The sequence below is a fragment of the Gouania willdenowi genome, chromosome 14, assembly GCF_900634775.1.
Source record: "Gouania willdenowi chromosome 14, fGouWil2.1, whole genome shotgun sequence".
Lineage (NCBI taxonomy): Eukaryota > Metazoa > Chordata > Actinopteri > Blenniiformes > Gobiesocidae > Gouania > Gouania willdenowi.
Genome location: NC_041057.1, coordinates 20,738,066 through 20,757,140, shown reverse-complemented (window position 1 = coordinate 20,757,140; position 19,075 = coordinate 20,738,066). Strand labels below are relative to the sequence as shown.

The following is a 19,075-nucleotide window of genomic DNA, read 5'->3' as shown; positions in this document are numbered from 1 at the left end:
CAGAATACAGCAGTCTTCTCCAAAAGATTACTGAACTGGAGACTACAGTGCGAGGAATACAAGTAAACATTGAGGTTAATGGACACTGTGGATATGATAATGATACGACTGTGCCGCTGTTTCAAAACAGCGGAGTGGATAAAGCTAACTCGCTACCAGCCCGTGCTAACAAAGCTATCAGGCCTAGGGAGGATCCTGTTCCCGTTGATAAGCCAACAGGTGCGAGTCCTCCCTGGAATACTCTGGGAGCTAAGCCTAAGAAAAAGTCATATCCACTTCAAAGGCTAACGGGCCGAGCAAAGCGCCCTGATATCAATAATGAGACGGACTGGCCTGCACTGGCTTCGCAGACTGCAGCCTCAACATCAACTCCCTTGTCTGCCCAGGCACAAAAGTGGACATCTGCTAAAGGCAGGAGTATCACCAAGTCACAAACCCAGTTTCATGTAGAACTGGGTAATCGATTCGCCCCACTGCTGAATGACCTAGGATCTGGCTCTAATGAGGTCAACACACAACCTTCTGGAACTGCGAAGACTGAAAGTGCTTCAGGAAAACAAAAGCGACATGGTAGGCCAAAGCAACAACCTCACACACTGATAGTGGGAGACGTTTCTGTTAAAGATGCTCAGAAGATGTTTAGCAGCAACGTGAAAGTGATCTGCTTACCTAATGACACAGTATCAGACCTGGCTGACAAAATCTTGCATATCGTTGCAGATTACCCACATTTGAAAAATGTTGTGATTCATTTTGGGTTAAATGATTTAGCCAAGGAGGAGTCTGAGGTGTTAAAGCTGGATTTCACCCATCTGCTAAAAACTGTGAGCTGTATACAGCCTAAAGTGTTCATCAGTGGCCCGATACCTCCAGTCCGCAAAGGAGATCTGAAATTCTCAAGGATTTACTCTTTGAATAAATTTCTGTCTTCGGCTTGTGCTGCCCTTTCACTAAATTTTATAGAAAATTTTCCTATTTTTTGGGAACGTCGTCATCTTTTTAGAGCAGATGGACTGTGTCTAAACAAGGCTGGAGTAAAACTCTTCACATCCAACTTGTTTTACTTCACCAGTCACACTGCTATCAGTTCTGATAAAGACAGAGGACAACATGTACCATCGGAGAACAAAACAACAAGGAAAGAACATGGAGTCAATGAGCTTCCAGCAAGAAATAAAAATCGCCAAAATGAAGAGGTCAACCCAACCCCCGCATCTCAGGACCCACCTGCTTCACCCCAAAATTCACCTACTTCCACCTCATCCAGCTTCTCTCCTACCCCTGCCTTCTTGGATTTAACTGCCCAGATGAACGAGCTGGTTCTGGCTGGCACAAGACTAACACCCCACCCTTTACCCCACCATGGTCAATCTGCACCACCCATCCCTCCTCGAAGATACCAGGCTCAGGATCACTCTTCTCCTCAGGCCAGCTGTGTTCAACTTAGAGCGACACAGGCCTGATGTGTGCTGGGTCCAGACTGCAATAGCTCTATTTTTAGGAACAACCAGAAAAAGTCAGGGCCCTATGGAGTTAATGCAGCTTCTTTAATTCCTGTGGTGACAGGTAACACAGGTAAAATTGTGAAATTAAAGAAAAGCAAAAAGCTTTATAGAGATAAAAATTTGACTCCTATAACATGTCATCCAAAAAGTCCACCAGTGTCTCCAGTAAAGTCTTTAAAATTAGCTCTTCTTAATGTTAGATCTCTTGTTAACAAGTCACTAATAATTAATGATTTTATTTTGACACATCACTTGGACTTTTTATTTTTTAATGAAACATGGTTGAATGATGGTATCAGTAATACTATTCTCAATGAAAGTGCGCCACAAGACTTTATTTATTTAAATAAGTGTCGTACTTGCAGGAAAGGTGGTGGAGTTGCTGCCATTTTTAAATCAATATTTCAGTGCAAAGAAATAACATTTGGTGATTTTATCTCCTTTGAATATATGTCATTCTTACTGAAGGGTGATTCAAGAGTTCTGTTTTTAGTCATTTATAGACCCCCAAAATATTCTGGAGAATTCATGGATGAGTTCGCTGAACTGCTGTCAGTTGTATGCACTGAATACAACTTTTTAATAATAACAGGTGACTTAAATATTCATGTAGACAATAACATGGACAATACTTCCAAAGAACTGTATGCTTTAATGGATACTTTTGGTCTTACACAACATGTGACTGGTCCGACACACACTCAAGGTCACACTTTGGATCTGGTTATCTCTAAAGGTGTTGATATCTCTGCTGTTGATGTAAGAGACTTAGCTCTATCTGATCATTTCTGTGTCTTTTTTGACCTAGAGACTGTAACATCTGTTCCCCCTAGTTATGTGTGTTTAAAGAAAAGGTACATAAATGAGAACACAAGTGCACAGTTTATGGAAGCCATAGCAATGACACCAACATTGAGTGCTGAGACAGTTGATGATCTTCTGGATGAGTATAATAGAAACGTCTGTAATGTCATAGATGTGGTGGCTCCAATCAAAACTAAGAGAAAACCAAACACACAGAAAACACCTTGGAGGAGGACTGAGATAATGCAGAATTTGAAATCTAATGTAGAAGAGCTGAGCGTAAATGGAGATCAACAAAACTCCAAATTCATCTAGAACTATACAAAATAAGTCTGCGAAAATTCAATGATGGCTTGTTCAAAGCAAGGCAGCAATACTTTTCTGAAATTATTGCCAAAAATGTCAACAACTCTCGCACGTTGTTTTCTGTAATTGAAAAGCTCACAACCCCCCCAGATCAGATAGCCCCTGAATTACTGTCAGCTGGAAAATGCAATGAATTTGCTGTATATTTCAATGAAAAAATACAATCAATAAGGTCAAACATCAGAACAAACCAGCAAAATCACAAAAAGCTTGAACAGCTTCAACCACTGAGGGATGAGTCAATTGCAATGTTAGAGTTTATTACAGTGAACCCAAAAACAATAGAGGAAACTGTTCAGCAGCTGAATCCATCAACGTGTTGCCTTGACACAATACCCTCAAACTTCTTTAAAACTGTTGTAAAGTCAATTGTCACTGATCTGTGTCAGATAATTAACTGCTCATTCCAATCAGGCACCGTACCAAAATCCCTGAAAGTAGCTGCTGTGAAACCGCTGTTAAAAAAGAGAACACTGGATGCCTCTATACTGGCTAACTATAGACCAATCAGCAACCTTCCATTCATGGCCAAGATCATTGAGAAGGTGGTCTTCAACCAACTGAGTCAATTCTTAACATTCAACAAAATATTTGATAAATTTCAGTCAGGTTTTCGTTCTCATCACAGCACTGAAACTGCTCTTATCAAAGTGATCAATGACATAAGGTTGAACACTGATTCAGGAAAAGTATCTGTTCTCATTCTGTTGGATCTAAGTGCTGCATTTGACACTGTAGATCATACAATTTTGTTGCACAGATTGCAAACATGGGTCGGACTAAATGGAAAAGTAATGCAATGGTTTAAGTCATACTTGGAGGAGCGAAGCTATTTTGTAAGCATTGGAAACTTTGAATCTGACAGATTACCAATGTCCTGTGGGGTTCCTCAGGGATCTGTTCTTGGACCCCTTCTGTTTAACCTTTACATGCTTCCTTTAGGACAAATTTTACAGAACTGTAAGGTTGATTATCAGAGCTATGCAGATGACACACAACTATATCTATCACTGAACCCAGATGACCATGGTCCCATTGAGGTGTTGTGTGACTGTTTAGAAAAAGTAAACTGCTGGATGAGTGAAAACTTCCTTCAACTAAACCATGACAAGACGGAGGTGATTGTCTTTGGTAACAAGGAAAAGAGGACTGCTGTCAGCAATTATCTTGAGTCTCGATCTTTAAAAGCTAAAGACCAAGTCAAAAACCTTGGTGTTCTGATTGACTCAGATCTTACATTCAGCAGTCAGATCAAATCTATCACAAAAACAGCCTTCTACCACCTAAAGAACATCTCCAGAGTGAAAGGTTTAATGGCTCAGAAAGATCAGGAGAAACTGGTCCATGCTTTTATCTCCAGCAGACTGGACTATTGTAATGGTCTTCTGACAGGAATCCCCCAAAAGAGCATCAAACAGCTACAGCTGGTTCAGAACGCTGCAGCTCGGGTCTTAACCAGAACAAAGAGGTCAGAGCACATTACTCCAGTTTTAAAGTCTTTACACTGGCTCCCAGTCAGCCTCAGAATAGACTTTAAAGTTCTGCTGCTGGTGTATAAATCTGTGAATGGGTTTGGTCCAGAATACATCAGTGACATGTTGGTCAGGTATGAACCCAGCAGGTCTCTCAGATCTATGGACACAGGTCAGATAGTGGAACCCAGAGCTCACAGTAAACATGGTGATGCTGCTTTTAGTTGTTATGCTGCAAAGAAGTGGAACAAACTGCCAGCGGAGCTGAAGTCAGCATCCAATGTGAACATTTTTAAATCAAAGTTAAAGGCACTTTTTTTCTCTACTGCATATGATTGAGAGAGAGATTTTTTGTCATGTTGTTGATGTCATGATGATTTTACTGATGATTTTAATTGATTTTACTGATGATTTTAATTGTTCTTATTGATTTAAATGTTCTTATTGATTTTAAACAATTGAATGTTTTATCATGTAAAGCACATTGAGTTGCCTTGAGTATGAAATGCGCTATATAAATAAATTTGCCTTGCCTTGCCTTGCCTATGAAAGTCTGGTTTATAAAGCTATTTTGGGGATAATTATCATTCCAGTTGTATTTGGTCCAAATGATTAAACTGGGAAGCAGCCTAATCTGATTAGAATAGCATGAAGGTCATCTTTGCCTGAGCTGACTCTAAATATCCATATAGAACTGCATTTGTTAGGTTTGCCTGATGTCTGTTTGATTGTAGTAAATTAGATGACAGAATGAATAAAGTAATGATTAAATGATTTCAGAAAGATTTTTATTTATTTATTTTTTGACAGATTTACTCAGCTGTACCCCATATGCAACCAAATTCATCTCATTTGGGACCATTGAGATGAAATGGGTTTTTATTTCAGATATATTCATGTCAAAAGGTTGTTTTTTTGCTAGTTTTTGATAAGAATCAATGCGAATATATCTTTAGGTTTGAAATGGTTACAAATAACTGATGTGTAGATATTGTGTGTCATATGTTGGTTTCTGTTATATTATTTGTTTGAGGATCCAATAGTTTACATTCCAACCCTAGGTCACTTGAGACTGGTTACAAATATCATTATCTATTTATTTATCTTACTCATCCCAGCCCAAATCGAGGAATTCTGCACATTTTTGTATGTTTTCCCAGCTATTTATTGCGACTTATTTCTGTATCGTCATTGCTGCTGTAAAAACCAATCTCCCCACATTGCGACAAAAAAAGCATTATCTTATCTTCAACATCAGCATCAAAAACAATGTCAACTGTTAATATGTGGCAATGGCCTGATTTATTTTCCCTTGCCTATTTTGTCTAACTTTGAAAAAAACCAACATTGAGAAAACACAACTTAAAACACAATTGATTATAATGAAGGAACTAAAATGTGAATTTATAGCACGTACAGTATAATTAAATCTTAAAATATTCTTAAGTGAGGCTTTAACACTTCGTCACAAGGACCAAAGATGATTATAGCTGCTGTGCAGCAATGGTCGGGGCCAGGCAAGACAGATTTTAAATGGCTGTTGAAAATGTAATTATTAAGACAAAAATAATGATCATAAGTACATTGCATCTAGACAGCATGAAGATGTTGGTCATTTGTTTTTAACAGCTTTGCAGTGACACCAATTGTTTGTATTTTCCAAATATCATCTACCATGACTCCAAAGTTTTGTCATTTCTAATGAACATTGAAAATGTATTTAGCAAGAATTTGCAACTATAGTATTAGAATATTGTTTACAGTCAAACATTTTGACACACTTATATGCTCAATTTTAGATAAATCCAAAAATCTGTGTGAATCTTTTGTGTAGGACAATCTGAAGATGAGCTGAAGCAAGTTTGGTAGTAATTGAGCAAACATTGTGGGATGAAATAGGTTTCATATTTTTACAGTTTTTAAAAAACAGATTGAGAGTATTGGGTGTCGACATATTTTGAACATTTAGCTTACTTTTCTCACATTTAGATATTTTTTTTAATTTTATTTTAAACTAATTTATGTAAAATAGCATGTTCTTTATCATTGTTAAAAATGTAAAAACATGAAAAATAAATCTAAATTTAAATCTAAATCTAAATTTTAACTGGGTTGCCAATTGTAAAGCTAAATGTTTAGAAATGGGGGCAGGTCCGTGCCTGTCGATGATGAGGCCTTTCCCTCACTCCACACACCCCAAACCTCCAAAGTCTTTTGCATCTGCACCTCTCACTGCCCCAGTTTGCATAATTTATAAACATTTAGCTTTACACTTGACGATTTAGATTTAACATTTGGATTTAACATTTAGATTTAGATATACATTTAACGTTTAGATTTACATTTAGATTTAGCTATACATTTTACATTTAACATTTACATTTACATTTAAGGTAAATTTGAGGAAAGTTTGCTAAATGTTCAAAATGTGTTGGCTATGAAAAAGTGATCAAGTTTTTACATTTAGCACCCCATTTAGGTTTAAATGTGCAAAAGTTTCTTCAATATTTGGGCTGCATTTTAGTGAAAGTTACAAATCTGTAGCACATACGGTTGATTTGTTGTGCATTTTCAAGCTTTTAAACTTTAGAGGCTTGCTGTAGTGCCACATTTAGGACTATTGACTTGTTTTTGCAGCTGAGGCAATCTGGCATGAGACCATGAACCTTTGCACAAAATTCTGTGATTGTTCGCTCATGGGAAACAGAAGAACATAGAGGGTAACAACAGGTTCCCAGCAGCTGAGGCTGCCTGGCCCCTAAATATACAGTACATGCTGCTGCTGATGTTGTGGTCACTTCATTTCCAAGGTGAATGTCACAGCTAATTACACCATGTAATGCTGGAAGCAAGGGTGTGCACACAAATATGCATCAGAAACCAAACTGTCTGTGATATGCCTGTGGGAGGGGGTGTATTCTCTACATTATTCTCTATATATGGCACTATTGCCTGTCAGATTATGTGCGAGCATATATGTATGCTGCACGAAGCCATCTGCTGCCTTCTGCGGTGGACACTCCTTAAGTCCTTGCTCTATTGGAGTATATAGATTAGAAAAAGAAGAAATGCTAAGTCTGGGCTTTTTTTCTGTAAGAATTTGCACTAAGCAGCTTAAAAAATGCACCTTAGAAACTATGTCAGAGGAGAACAGTTTGACTAATGTAGGTCAACACTACCACAATGAGTTCAAGAAGCTGAAAATATGAAGCAGAAATATTTTATCTAAAAATACAACATCAAAAATCAATAATGGCATAGATTAATGAAACCTATTGTGAGTCATGTTTTGGGTTAAACTGAGGCTTGTTTTGTAATGCTGTAGTTCAGCCTGGTAAACACTAGGTGGAAGCAGAGTGTGACAGTCCTAGACATTTAGCGCCTCACTGAACACTAAGGGGGAAAAAAAAAAAAACTTACTGCTTAGAATGAAAAAACACAGCAGCAGGAGAAATAGCGTTTCACCCTGGAATCACTATATGTAGTTAACATCCAGTGGTCAAACAATGCCAGCTTAGAGTAAAAGACAATGGAAAAGTGAAGTGCAAAGGGTGGAAATACATCCAGTAAAAGCACGTTACATAAAACTATGGACTGAAGAGATGTTAAAAAATTAAAAGCAAAGACACACACTCTGTCAGCTCCAATCCACTGAGTCCACACACAGCCACGGGGAAAGAACAAGCCAATGAGAGGAGGTGGAAGAAAAGGGTTGTTTTTAGGGCAGTAAGAGTTCAGAAATGCCAGGAGATATAATACCTGGGGAGGGGGTAGCATGGTCCAACCAGATCAAGGCTTCATTAAAACAGCTCTAGGCTCAGACATGAATGAGTCTCTACAGTGGGCCAAGATCCTGCAATGTTATCAACTTAGAGGACACGTGTGAGCTGTGATAGAGAGAGTCAGGTGCAGCATGTGGGTGGGCCAATGGGGGGCTCCATGTATCCACAGCCTGTACTGTTTTTAAAATGCATTATTTAGTGAGGAGAACCATGTTGAGATTAATAATCTCTTTTACAAGTGTGTCCTGGCAGCAGTACATAAAACAAGTTTACAGTGTAAAAAATTATACTAAAATGTTCTTAAAACATATAAATAGCACAGAAGACAAGTACATGAAAAATAATAAAAAGTACAGTCACAGAGTAAGAGAAAGATGACCAATGACCCAAAACAAAGTCCCATTGCTGTGTCGCTTTGTTGATGTACGACACTCACTTCATTCCCTTCAATGTGACTGGGGTTTGTAGAGCTCTGAAAAATATTGACACAAGCAAATCTGCTGGTCCAGAAAAGCTTAACCCTGTCTTTTTACAGTTGCTGCTGATATTATTGCTGAACCACTCACTTGTATTTTTAACTGGTTTCTTTTAAATAATGAAATTTCTGAGGTGGAAATCTGCATTTGTTCATCCTCTCCTTAAAGGAAGTGATCCTTCGAGTTTAAATAATTATAGGCCAATTTCTAAATTACGTGTTTTGGCTAAAGTCTTGGAAAAACTTGTCAGTGCGCAACTTAAAGACTTTTTACATTTGAATAACACCATGGCCCAATATCAATCAGGGTTCAGAAAGCAGCACAGTATAACCACTGCTGCCATTAAAGTAGTGAATGACATCATTGAGGCCTTGGATGACAAAAAATATTGTGCAGCTTTATTTATCGACTTGTCAAAATCCTTTGATAGAGTCGATTATGACACTTGTGAATAAGCTCTTTGATATCGGCTTGTTAATCCAGACTGTTGGATGGTTCAGGAATTATTTGACGACCAGAACTCAATGTGTTTACACCACTGGGTTCTGTTCTTCTGCTGTTCTTGTTTCAGTGGGTATTCCCCAAGGCTCAACAATAGGACCATTGTTGTTCACTATCTATGTTAATAATCTGTGTCAGGATATATCAAATGGTACGTATCTCTTGTATGCTGATGACACAGTTATCTACTGTGCATCTCATTCATTAACACAAACCTTTGATTTTCTTCAGTCTGATTTTGATAAGTTTCAGTCACATTTAACTAACCTGAAAATGGTGTTAAATGCTGGTAATTCAAAGCTGATGGTCTTATCGGGTGGCAAAGCATTACCTACCGACTTTCCAAAAATCACCACAGCTCAAGGGGCAGAAATTGAAACGGTGATCTCCTATAAGTATTTGGGTGTTGCCATTGACAACAATTTATCATTTAAGGAGCACAATGACAGTCTTGTGTCTAAGTGTAAACTTAAATTTGGATTCTTCTTTAGAAACAAGTCCTGTTTTTCATGTCAGGTCAGAGGTTACTTAATCTCCACCACTTTCTTACCTTTACTGGACTATGGTGATTTGTTAGTTATGAATGCTCCTGGAAAACACCTAAAGAAATTGGACTTGGTGTATCACTGAGCTCTACGTTTTACTACTGGTTGTGGATACAGTGCCCATAGACTCTCTCACTGGCTGCTATTTGTACATAAATCTGTTCTTGGACTACTGCCTTCTTACTTGAGCACATATTTGATCAGGTCTAGTAACCTTCATGGACAACAGTCTTAGGATTTTATTAAAATGGTTGTTTCCAGAGTCAGAACAGAACTGGGTAAGAATGCCTTTAAATGTGCCGCCCCCTCTTCATGGAACAGTTTCCAGATTGATATGAAACTAACAGATCTAGTCACTGTTGAAGAATTTAAATCTTTGTTGAGGGACTGGGAAAGAGCTAATCTTGGACAATGTGACTGTTTTTCATTCTAACGGCTTGTCATCTTGTTTTGAGCTGGTGTCTCCTGAACTGCTGGTTTTTGATGATTTTATGCCAGGCCCCACTTGAAAAATAGATTTCTAATCTCAATGAGGCTTTTGTCTGGTTAAATAAAGGATATAAAAAAGCCCAAGACAAATTTGTAGCCTCGGATCACAGCACGGGCCACAGAAATGTGACTGATCCGAGGGCCACATTATCAATATTCATGTCAACATTTAGAATAATGACCAATCTGAGCAATAACACAGGAAACATACAACGAGTTTTACGTGTTTTTGGATTCATTTTGTACTTTTTTTGCTCTTATTTTGTATGTTTTTATAGTGGTTTTGCGTGTTTCTATTGCTGTTTTTCGAATTATTTCGTAAATTTTTCTCTCATTTTGTTTATCTTTGTTGTCATTCCTACTTCCGCAAAGGAGGTATAGTACTTTTTTCAATTGTGTTTATTTGTTAGCAGGATTACATTAAAAGTACTTGACAAATTTTAACAAAATATTAACCAAAAATAGAGCTTACATCATGTAATATTTGGAGGGAACCTGGATCATTACAGATTTTGGATCAGTTAAAAAAATCTCTCATCATTGGCAAAATTTCAAAAATGCATATCTCTGTTCATAATTAACCAATCCTTGTGAAATTTGATTGTCTAGTCATCAGTTAAACATATTACTGATCGATCAGATAGCTGCCAATATCTGGTCAGAGGGACTGTAGGCGTGAAATCACAGCCACACTTCTGTCAGTATGCCCCAGGGCAGCTGTGGCTACAATGTAGCTTTCCACCACCTGTATGACTGATGTGAATACATAATGTAAAGCGCTTTGAGTGTCATGAAAAAAGCACATTTAAATCCACGCCATTATTACAAATTTGTTCTCATTTGGTGTATTTTAGAGTCCTTTTTGTGTGTCGCTGACATTTTTGAATATTTTTTTGTGTCATTTTCTATATCTTACTCTCATTGTACTCTTACTTTTTGTACTTTTGTTGTTGTTTTGTATGTTTTACTCCCATTTTATGAATTGTCTGGAGTAAATTTGTGTTGTTTTCTATCACGTCCTTTTGGAGCCATTTTTTTTTACCTTACTTTCAGTTGCCCATGTCTGACTTACAGTTTTCAAAGTGCATGTGGTACAACATTTGCACTAAAATAACACTTTCACGTATTTAAAAAAAAAAAAAAAAAAAAAAAAACTAGAAGAGTTTTAGTAATAGGGAAAGTTTTCAGACAAATTTTAAGATATTGACAAAGCTCATACAGTGACTCCTCAAAATAATTTTTTTTTTAAAAAAATACATCAACTTTTCAAAGTTTAGGGATTTCTTTTTGCAAAACATTTTATATTCATTAGAACAATACATAAATGTTTGCAACAGTTGCTAACATTTACATACCGGTTTACTCCAACAACAAATGCTGTAATTATTACTTCAGCAGGACAGGACACAATAACAGCAACATGAAAAAACATCATTGTATACACAAGTATGTGCTATAGACCTGCTTAGATAAATAGCCATTGTCAGTGATTTGTGCTTGAGGCACAGCAGCCATTCACTGCCCTCTGTGTTTAAAGCTCTGACCATGAATATACATTAGCACTACATTTTAAAGGTGAGTTTCACAGATCACTGCATTTTGCATACAAGTCGAGGGGAAGTGCAGAAGCAACAAACCCAGGGGTGATACATGTATTTGTATTTTTCAGTCCAAGTAGCATAGTTGCATGTCTGCAGGTGAATGTGCATGTGTTTGCATATCTGCATGTCTTCTTCCATGCATGTAAAAGCATGTGGTTTTACTTCTTTTTTTTTTTTGCTGCAATATGGCAGGGCATTGCTGTAAGACACGCACTTGTATAGAAAAGGAAGTAACTTCAAGTATATTTACCCCATTTAAGAACAACAGATGATAAAAAAAAAACTGTAAAGACACATTAAAGGCAGGTACAATACCATAGATTGATTCCTTTAGATTATGTTAAGTTTTAAATTCTGTACATTTTTTCATTAGATAACTAAAAAACAAACAAAAAAAAGACATAAAAAGTATAATTTGATGATTTTAATTATAGATAGCAGTTACTGACCCACAACAACAACATCATGAAAACCAGCCAGTGTAGCCAAGGGCAGCCTTCGCCTGACTCCCTGTGCTCCCAAACGTGCAAACATTAAAACAAGCATTTTAACCTTGAGTTGAATAATGTGCTGCAGCCATTGATGCAGAAAAGAACATATAAGGAGGGGAAACCACAATCTGCAGAATATCAAAAAAAATAAAAAAAATCAAGCCACGTGAAACAGAAGTTACACTTCTTTTTATTGACAACCCGTTCGGATCTTAATTTATTTTCCACAAAGGCGTCTGTATAAAATAATATAATTCTTTAAAGAAATAAAATAACAGCAATTAATTCAATGCACAATAAAATAAAAATATCAGGCTCTAAGTATAGCTACATTTATTAACTCTAAAAATGAGAAAATAACCAGCATTCAATGCTGTTTTGTCATCATACATGACGTTGGTTGGTCGGCTATGATGTGATGCATTTGATTGTTGTCTAGTCATTTCTTTTTTTGTTTTGTTTCACAATGTCTGTTGATATTTTTGCAAGTAAAGTGCAAGTACCCATAAAAGCAACTCAATTAGAGTAACGTGAGTACATGTAATCCATTACTTTCATTTCTGCAAAAGATAATAGAACAGCTGCACCCTTGCTACAAGTGACAACATTATTGATAACTAGTTTATTTTCAGTCATACTGTATGTGTAATGGTCAGATTACCTGCCCTTGTATTGTCATACTGTGCAGCTAGTATGTGCTTTATTTCAGATTAACTTTCTCTGCCAAAAGTCTAAAAGTTATTCCTCTGTCCACAATTTTTTTTTTCCACTAAAATAGTTTTTTTTTTTATCTTTTTAATTTAAAATGACCTGAGTGTACATTAAAACCACAGGTTTACAACAGTAAGTTCCTCAAACATGTATTGTTAAGCATCTACTTTGACTTCAAATCAGGCTTTGTTTTATCCACTCGCGTTACTGTAATTGTGTAGCTTTTATGGATATGGATAAATCAGTAATTTTACTTTCAGTACATTTTAAAAGAAAAAAGTAATTTATTAAATTTCTACACCAAACCGTTGATTAAATTCTTTTTTTTTTTTTGGTTTTAAAATGATCAGCGGACATTGTGAAACTACAAAACAGGAAATGACCAGACAACAATCAAACCACTCGAGCTCTGCCTCTGTTGAGTACGGCCGAGAAGCATTTATCAGCGTTGAAAATGTCCACACTAACAACTTTAAATGATGTACAAGATAAAAACACAAAGCCGGGAAAACAACGCATCCCTCTGAAAAAAATAAAATAAATAGCATTCTTCAAACCATATCTCGCATCCAAACCCCAACTAACAATAATGTCCTTTGTTCTTTGTTTTTCCTACAGACAAAACATGCAAAGTTTTTGTATATTTACAGCATCTAACTTTCCTCTCAGGAAAAAGTGTTGCTTATGGTAAATATTTAGGGTGAAAAATGAACGTATTTGTGTAATTTGGGATGCAGTGCCACCTAGGGCTGAATAATCTAATTGCGTTTTTTTTTTTCCCTCAATATTGCAATAGTGATTTAATATGCAATTATTTTTTCCAAGGGCCTCTTGTCATGTATTTTTCAAAGTACACAAGAAATAAACCAATCTGTTTCACAATAAACAATTTCAGATTTATTATATAAAAATATAAAATATACATTTTAAAGCACAGATCACAACAATAATCTGTGGTTTTACCTCTTCAACTTCACATTTCATGAAACATGTAAACATGTGGACTGCACTTCTTAAACACTCTCTGAACTTAACAGGACAGTACAAGACATCGCAGCCTTTGCGATTACAAAATCGCATTTTATAATATCACAAATGCAAAATTAATCGTTCAGCCCTAGCGCCAACCATTCAAACAAATGTGAACACACAATGTACACAATTTACAGGTAAAATTTGTACTTTTACAATATACATTCCAAGCTTTGGAGTTATTTTAGATCCACAGTAGAGTGGGAAACAATGCTCTAAAGATAGGATGTTTACACATACTTAATTACAATAAAATAAAGGTGAACCCAGAAAAAGAAAAAAAAAAATCATGATTATTTTCTGTTGATGAAATATTATGGCAAACCAATCGAGTTTGCAATGATATCAACCTAGTTTACTAGTAAGCTTTACTAGTGCTCAAATGTGGAGTACATGTACTTAACTTTGGTTTACCAGAGCACGAGTACACTGTACTCGTGACACAAATGTGTCACAAGTCCTAAAAGCAAGTATTTTATGCTAATAAAGGGGCGGGGAATAGCAAATTCAGGCTTGCAATTGGCTTTAAAAAAATTATACAACTAATCAGGGCGCTGGATTAGGTTATAAACCTTCCTATTTAATTTGTATTTGGTCTACTAGCAAATCTTTTGACTTTTCTAGTACTACTAGTAGAATGAAAACAGTCCTCTTCTTAAATAAACCTACAATATGCCACAATATCAACACCATAATCAACACATGCAGTGCCAAACAAAGCAAATCAAGCCATGCAAATCTTCAGTGAGTGGCTTCTCCAGTGGAAATCTGAATCATTTTGATTTGCATAAATACATTCACATAAAATAAAATGTCACCATTATAGACCAGCAGAAACAATAACGTGAGTAATGTAAAACCTCTGTGCTTTAGTCAAGAACATCTTGACCGAACACATGGCTGATAGATTGAAACCACTCTGCTCTAGTTGGAACTGAATCATGATCTCCACCATATGGAAGGAGGATTCATATTTTTCAATAGACAATAGAAGTGAAGGACATAACTCCAAGCACACGTTTGTCCAATAGATAAAAACGGTAACACTTTACTAGATTCCTCCACCTAACTCAAAAAATGCCAACATAGCTCCAAAGGTGTCATAATTTAGCCAAAGAGACTTAATGACAGCATTCATGACACCGTATTCATGCTAATGACAGAAAATGACAACATAATGTGAGTCCTATGTATAAAACTTCAAGCATAGTGTCACCAAAAAAAAAAAAAAAAACTCAGTACCTTTTGTGAGGGTTCCTGAAACCAGTCTTTGCAGGGACTGGATTAACTTGATAACTCCTTGCTTGCAGCGGCTGGTACATCCAGCCATCCTGAGGTGAAATCAGGGGTAGACGGGGCAGTTTTCCTTCAGTTTATCTCAAAGAGATGTTTAAGATCCAATGCACCATCTTTTGGAGAAAAAACAGGGGTTACTGATAGGACACCGTCACTTTCGCTCACATTGCACTCAGTTACATGCACAACTGCACACTGGAGTACCTGTGAACTTACTTGAGAACATGTTACTTTTCCATCGAGAAAATTGTGCTGACACATAAATGTCAAAGGGAACAAACGCACACACTCTGAAGTTCAGTGGCAGGCGTTAAAATAGTAGCAGGACTGTGGAAAACACTCAAACAAGGCATGAAGAAGAGTGTTGGCTGAGAAGGAACTCCTTACATTTATACAACACTTTCAGCAGTGAACCTGCAAACTCCCCTCACCTGTGCTTGCGTGTCAGCCAGTTCTGTTTCTTTCTCCTCTGGATGTTGGTTGAAGCTTTAACTGCAGTGTGAGTCCTGCAGGTTTGTGGAGGAGCTCGGCTCTCGTGCTTTTGGCAGATCTGTACTGCAGCCGCTGCTGTAAACACCCTCCTTCTTCCATCCTCCCTCATCCTGCTTTCTCACTCTCCTTCACACTTAAGCTGATGCTTTTTATATGGCCGGTACTTTTTGGTGAACACTGCAAATAATCTTAAAAAAAAATAAACCCAAGTCGGAGGTCTGTTTGTGTTCTTATGGCTGCTTTAGAATCATTCTTGTGTAAAACATGAGAGTATGGCCAATGTCTCATTATTCATTGTTCCGCATATGTTGCCAAAAGCAGCCTGACCTATGCAGGCAACTGCGTGTATCATTCGTTCATTTGTTTTTCATTATGTAACAAAAACATGAAAAACGAAAAATACAGTCATTGTTTGATATTTGTTTCGAAAACCAAAATGAAAAACGAAAAACGCCTTGTTTTTCAAATTCAAGCTCTTTTGCTTCGGTACAAAAAAGGGAAAACGAACACCTTTATTCGTTTTCTTCATTACCGATTTGCCAAAGTACGTGACCCTGAAGTGAAGCGTTACACATTCCGAGATATCTGTAGCTCTGCAACACTAAATCCTCCGAAATGTCCGTGAGGAGGTTCTGTGCCCAACACCAGCAAAAGCGAAAAGGACACGTTTCGGATGCACAGTTGGAAGCAGCCATCTTGTCATGCCGAACTGCCATTAGCACAGCCGTACAAAGTACGTGACACTTCCGGGTCACGTACTCATTGTGTTACGCTTTCACATCAAGGACAAAATGCTCTTCCTGAAAATAAATGTGAAAAAGTGAAGAAAACTGAGATGTGAATTTTTCACAACCTTTTATTATCTGATTGTTGGCAAAAATTGGTGTAAAAAAATAGTTAAAAACTGAGATATGAACTGAAAAAAAAATGTAAGATTAGAAGTAACATTAACTACCTTTATTATTATTATTAATAATAATAATAATAATAATAATAATAATACATTTTATTTATAAGTGCCTTTCAGGCCACCCAAGGACATTTTACAATAAAAACAGAATAATAAAAGCAGTGCAATACATTAAAAACAGTATAATACAGTAAAAAGAAAAGCAATGAAGGTGAAATTTGGGATGATAATTTACAGAGAGTGGGCAGATTGGAAGAGATGGATTTGAATTGAGGGTAAGGTGTCAATGTTTCTGAGGGAGTTCCAGAGTTTGGGAGCAGAGCGACTGAAAGCTCTGCTCCCCATGGTACTGAGGCGGGCAGTGGGTACAGTGGGGTGGATGGAGGATGAAGACCTGAGGGAGCGAGAGGTATACATACAGAATAAGGAAACTGTTAAATGTCCCTTTAAAGACTGTCATTTTCAGTCCAGTGTTTACAGTACTTTTCGTGCACATAAAAGCAAGAAACATCACCACTGTACTGTTGACAATTTTCAAGAAAACTTGTATCAAACTTTTATTCAAGACACTTTAAACTCTGAAGGTACAGTCTTTGAGACACATTCAGACAATGTAGACTTAACAGATGATTTCATAGAGGATCAAGACCTGAATGATTTAGTTCAACACAAAGTTGCATCTCTCTTAATACATTTGCAAACCAATTTACATGTGTCCAACACAACAACTCAGGGAATAATAAATGAGCTTGGTACTATTACCTCAGTTGTAGATGATTGCTCACCAAAAAGAATTGAAAGTGTTCTGGCCAAGCATAATTGTGCTGTAAACAGTGTAGTCACTGATGCTATAAAAGAGATAGTTTAACAAGTAAACCCTCTACGTTTTTTTTTTTTTGTCAAAAGATGGGCCTTTTGGCTCTGACTACAAAAGAGTGACTTTTTACAAGCAGCATTTTAAAGTGATTGAGCCGATTGAATATGTCTTAGATCCATCTTCAAAATGGAAGTTTGTTTATGTTCAAGTTTTGAAAGTCCTGACAGAGCTGTTAAATCGTAATGATGTGTTAGATAAAGTCGTGAAAAGGGGACATTTTGTAACAGCTGAACACTTGTCTCAGTACAAAACATACAGAGACGGACTATATTACAGAAACAATATTTTGCTCTTGAAGTGTAGGCTATGGGTGGAGCAGCCCCGTGATGGAGACGTCACTCGTGAAATCTGGTGTCAGGTCTCCATTTCCTTAGTACCAAAGCAGGGCATTACACGTGTGCAGTTTTCAGTTTTTTTTTATTGATGACTGATGATGACAGATGCACTCATTTCTGAATGCAGGACCGTCATGCAGTTGTTTAAAGAGATCCTCCTCTGCTTCTACAAGGTTGGCCTTATGTTTATCATAATCGTGTCATTTCAAGATGGAAGAACACAGGCTCGTAACCTGTAAAGTAAACTTATCCTTGAAAGGCAACATTAATATCATGCAAAATAACGTGTTTTGTTAGCACAGTCCTTCTAATAACTACATTACACAGATTTTAGGCCTAAATTGTAAACCACTGGTAGATCCCATTAATACAATCTGGCTTTTCATTCAAACTTGTGTTGTTAGTTTGTGGAAAAAATTGATTTTAAGAAAGGAAAATGCAGCCTATCATCATACTAGAAGAATGTTATCAAATAAATATATTAGTACATTACTTTAGGCTTTTCAAATAATCTTTTTCATAGATTTTAATTACATTTAGTCATTAAAATGATAAAATCTTAATCATAAAATTGCATTACAAACATTAAAGTGATAGAAAATCTCAACGTTCACGTAACCCGATCCTGGACCGACCGGGCTCGGGTCAGTATGATATCCATCCTGTGTGAGAGTGTTTCAGAGGAAAACCAAGGAGTGGTGATGATGGAGCCACATTTTGTTTCAACGTTCATGATCCCACCCCAACGTATATAGCATATACGCATATCAACATAATGATTTTACTTAGTTAAAACAAGTACCGTATTTTCCGGACTATAAGGCGCACTTAAAATCCTTTAATTTCCTCAAAAATCGACAGTGCGCCTTATAATCAGGTGCGCCTTATGTATGAAATTAACTACTGTGCTTCAACATACTGAACTGAAAAAGTGAGTGTATTGTTCTGTATTTTATGTGTTAAACCTGAACAATGTTGAGAGTTATTGTTAATGAGTTGAATAAAGTTTGACTTATCTGACTATTTTATTTCGCTTAATGCATCTTAATAATAATAATAATAATAATAATAATAATAATAATAATAATAATAATAATAATAATAATAATAATAATAATAATAATAATAATAATAATAACAAGCCGGTGCGCCTTATGTATTAAAATAGACCCAGTCAGGTCCATTCATTGATAGTGTGCCTTATAATCCGGTGCGCCTTATAGTCCACAAAATACGGTAAAGTATAAACTATGAGAAATCCTTATTCCTATCCTTGTTTAATGCTGTTCAGCAGCAATTCATGTTGGTTTGTTTTGCTGTGTAACAGATTTGAAACAACAATGATGTCACTCTCCATATCAGAATTAATACATTAAAGTCGATTAAACAA

At 36.6% G+C, this 19,075-nt stretch overlaps 1 protein-coding gene across 1 annotated transcript in view; it reads right to left on the bottom strand.

Annotated features, from left to right (window-relative positions):
- The window catches only part of kcnip1b (Kv channel interacting protein 1 b), a 38,470-nt gene extending 22,820 nt beyond the window's left edge, over positions 1 to 15,650 (bottom strand). The window contains exons 1-2 of the mRNA XM_028466025.1: positions 15,503 to 15,650; positions 15,018 to 15,184 (exon numbers count right to left, since the gene is read on the bottom strand). Of these exons, the coding sequence (XP_028321826.1) occupies positions 15,018 to 15,105 (88 nt within the window). The 5' untranslated portion in view covers positions 15,106 to 15,184; positions 15,503 to 15,650. The remainder of the gene's footprint in view (positions 1 to 15,017; positions 15,185 to 15,502) is intronic.
- Positions 15,651 to 19,075: the final 3,425 nt, after the last annotated feature.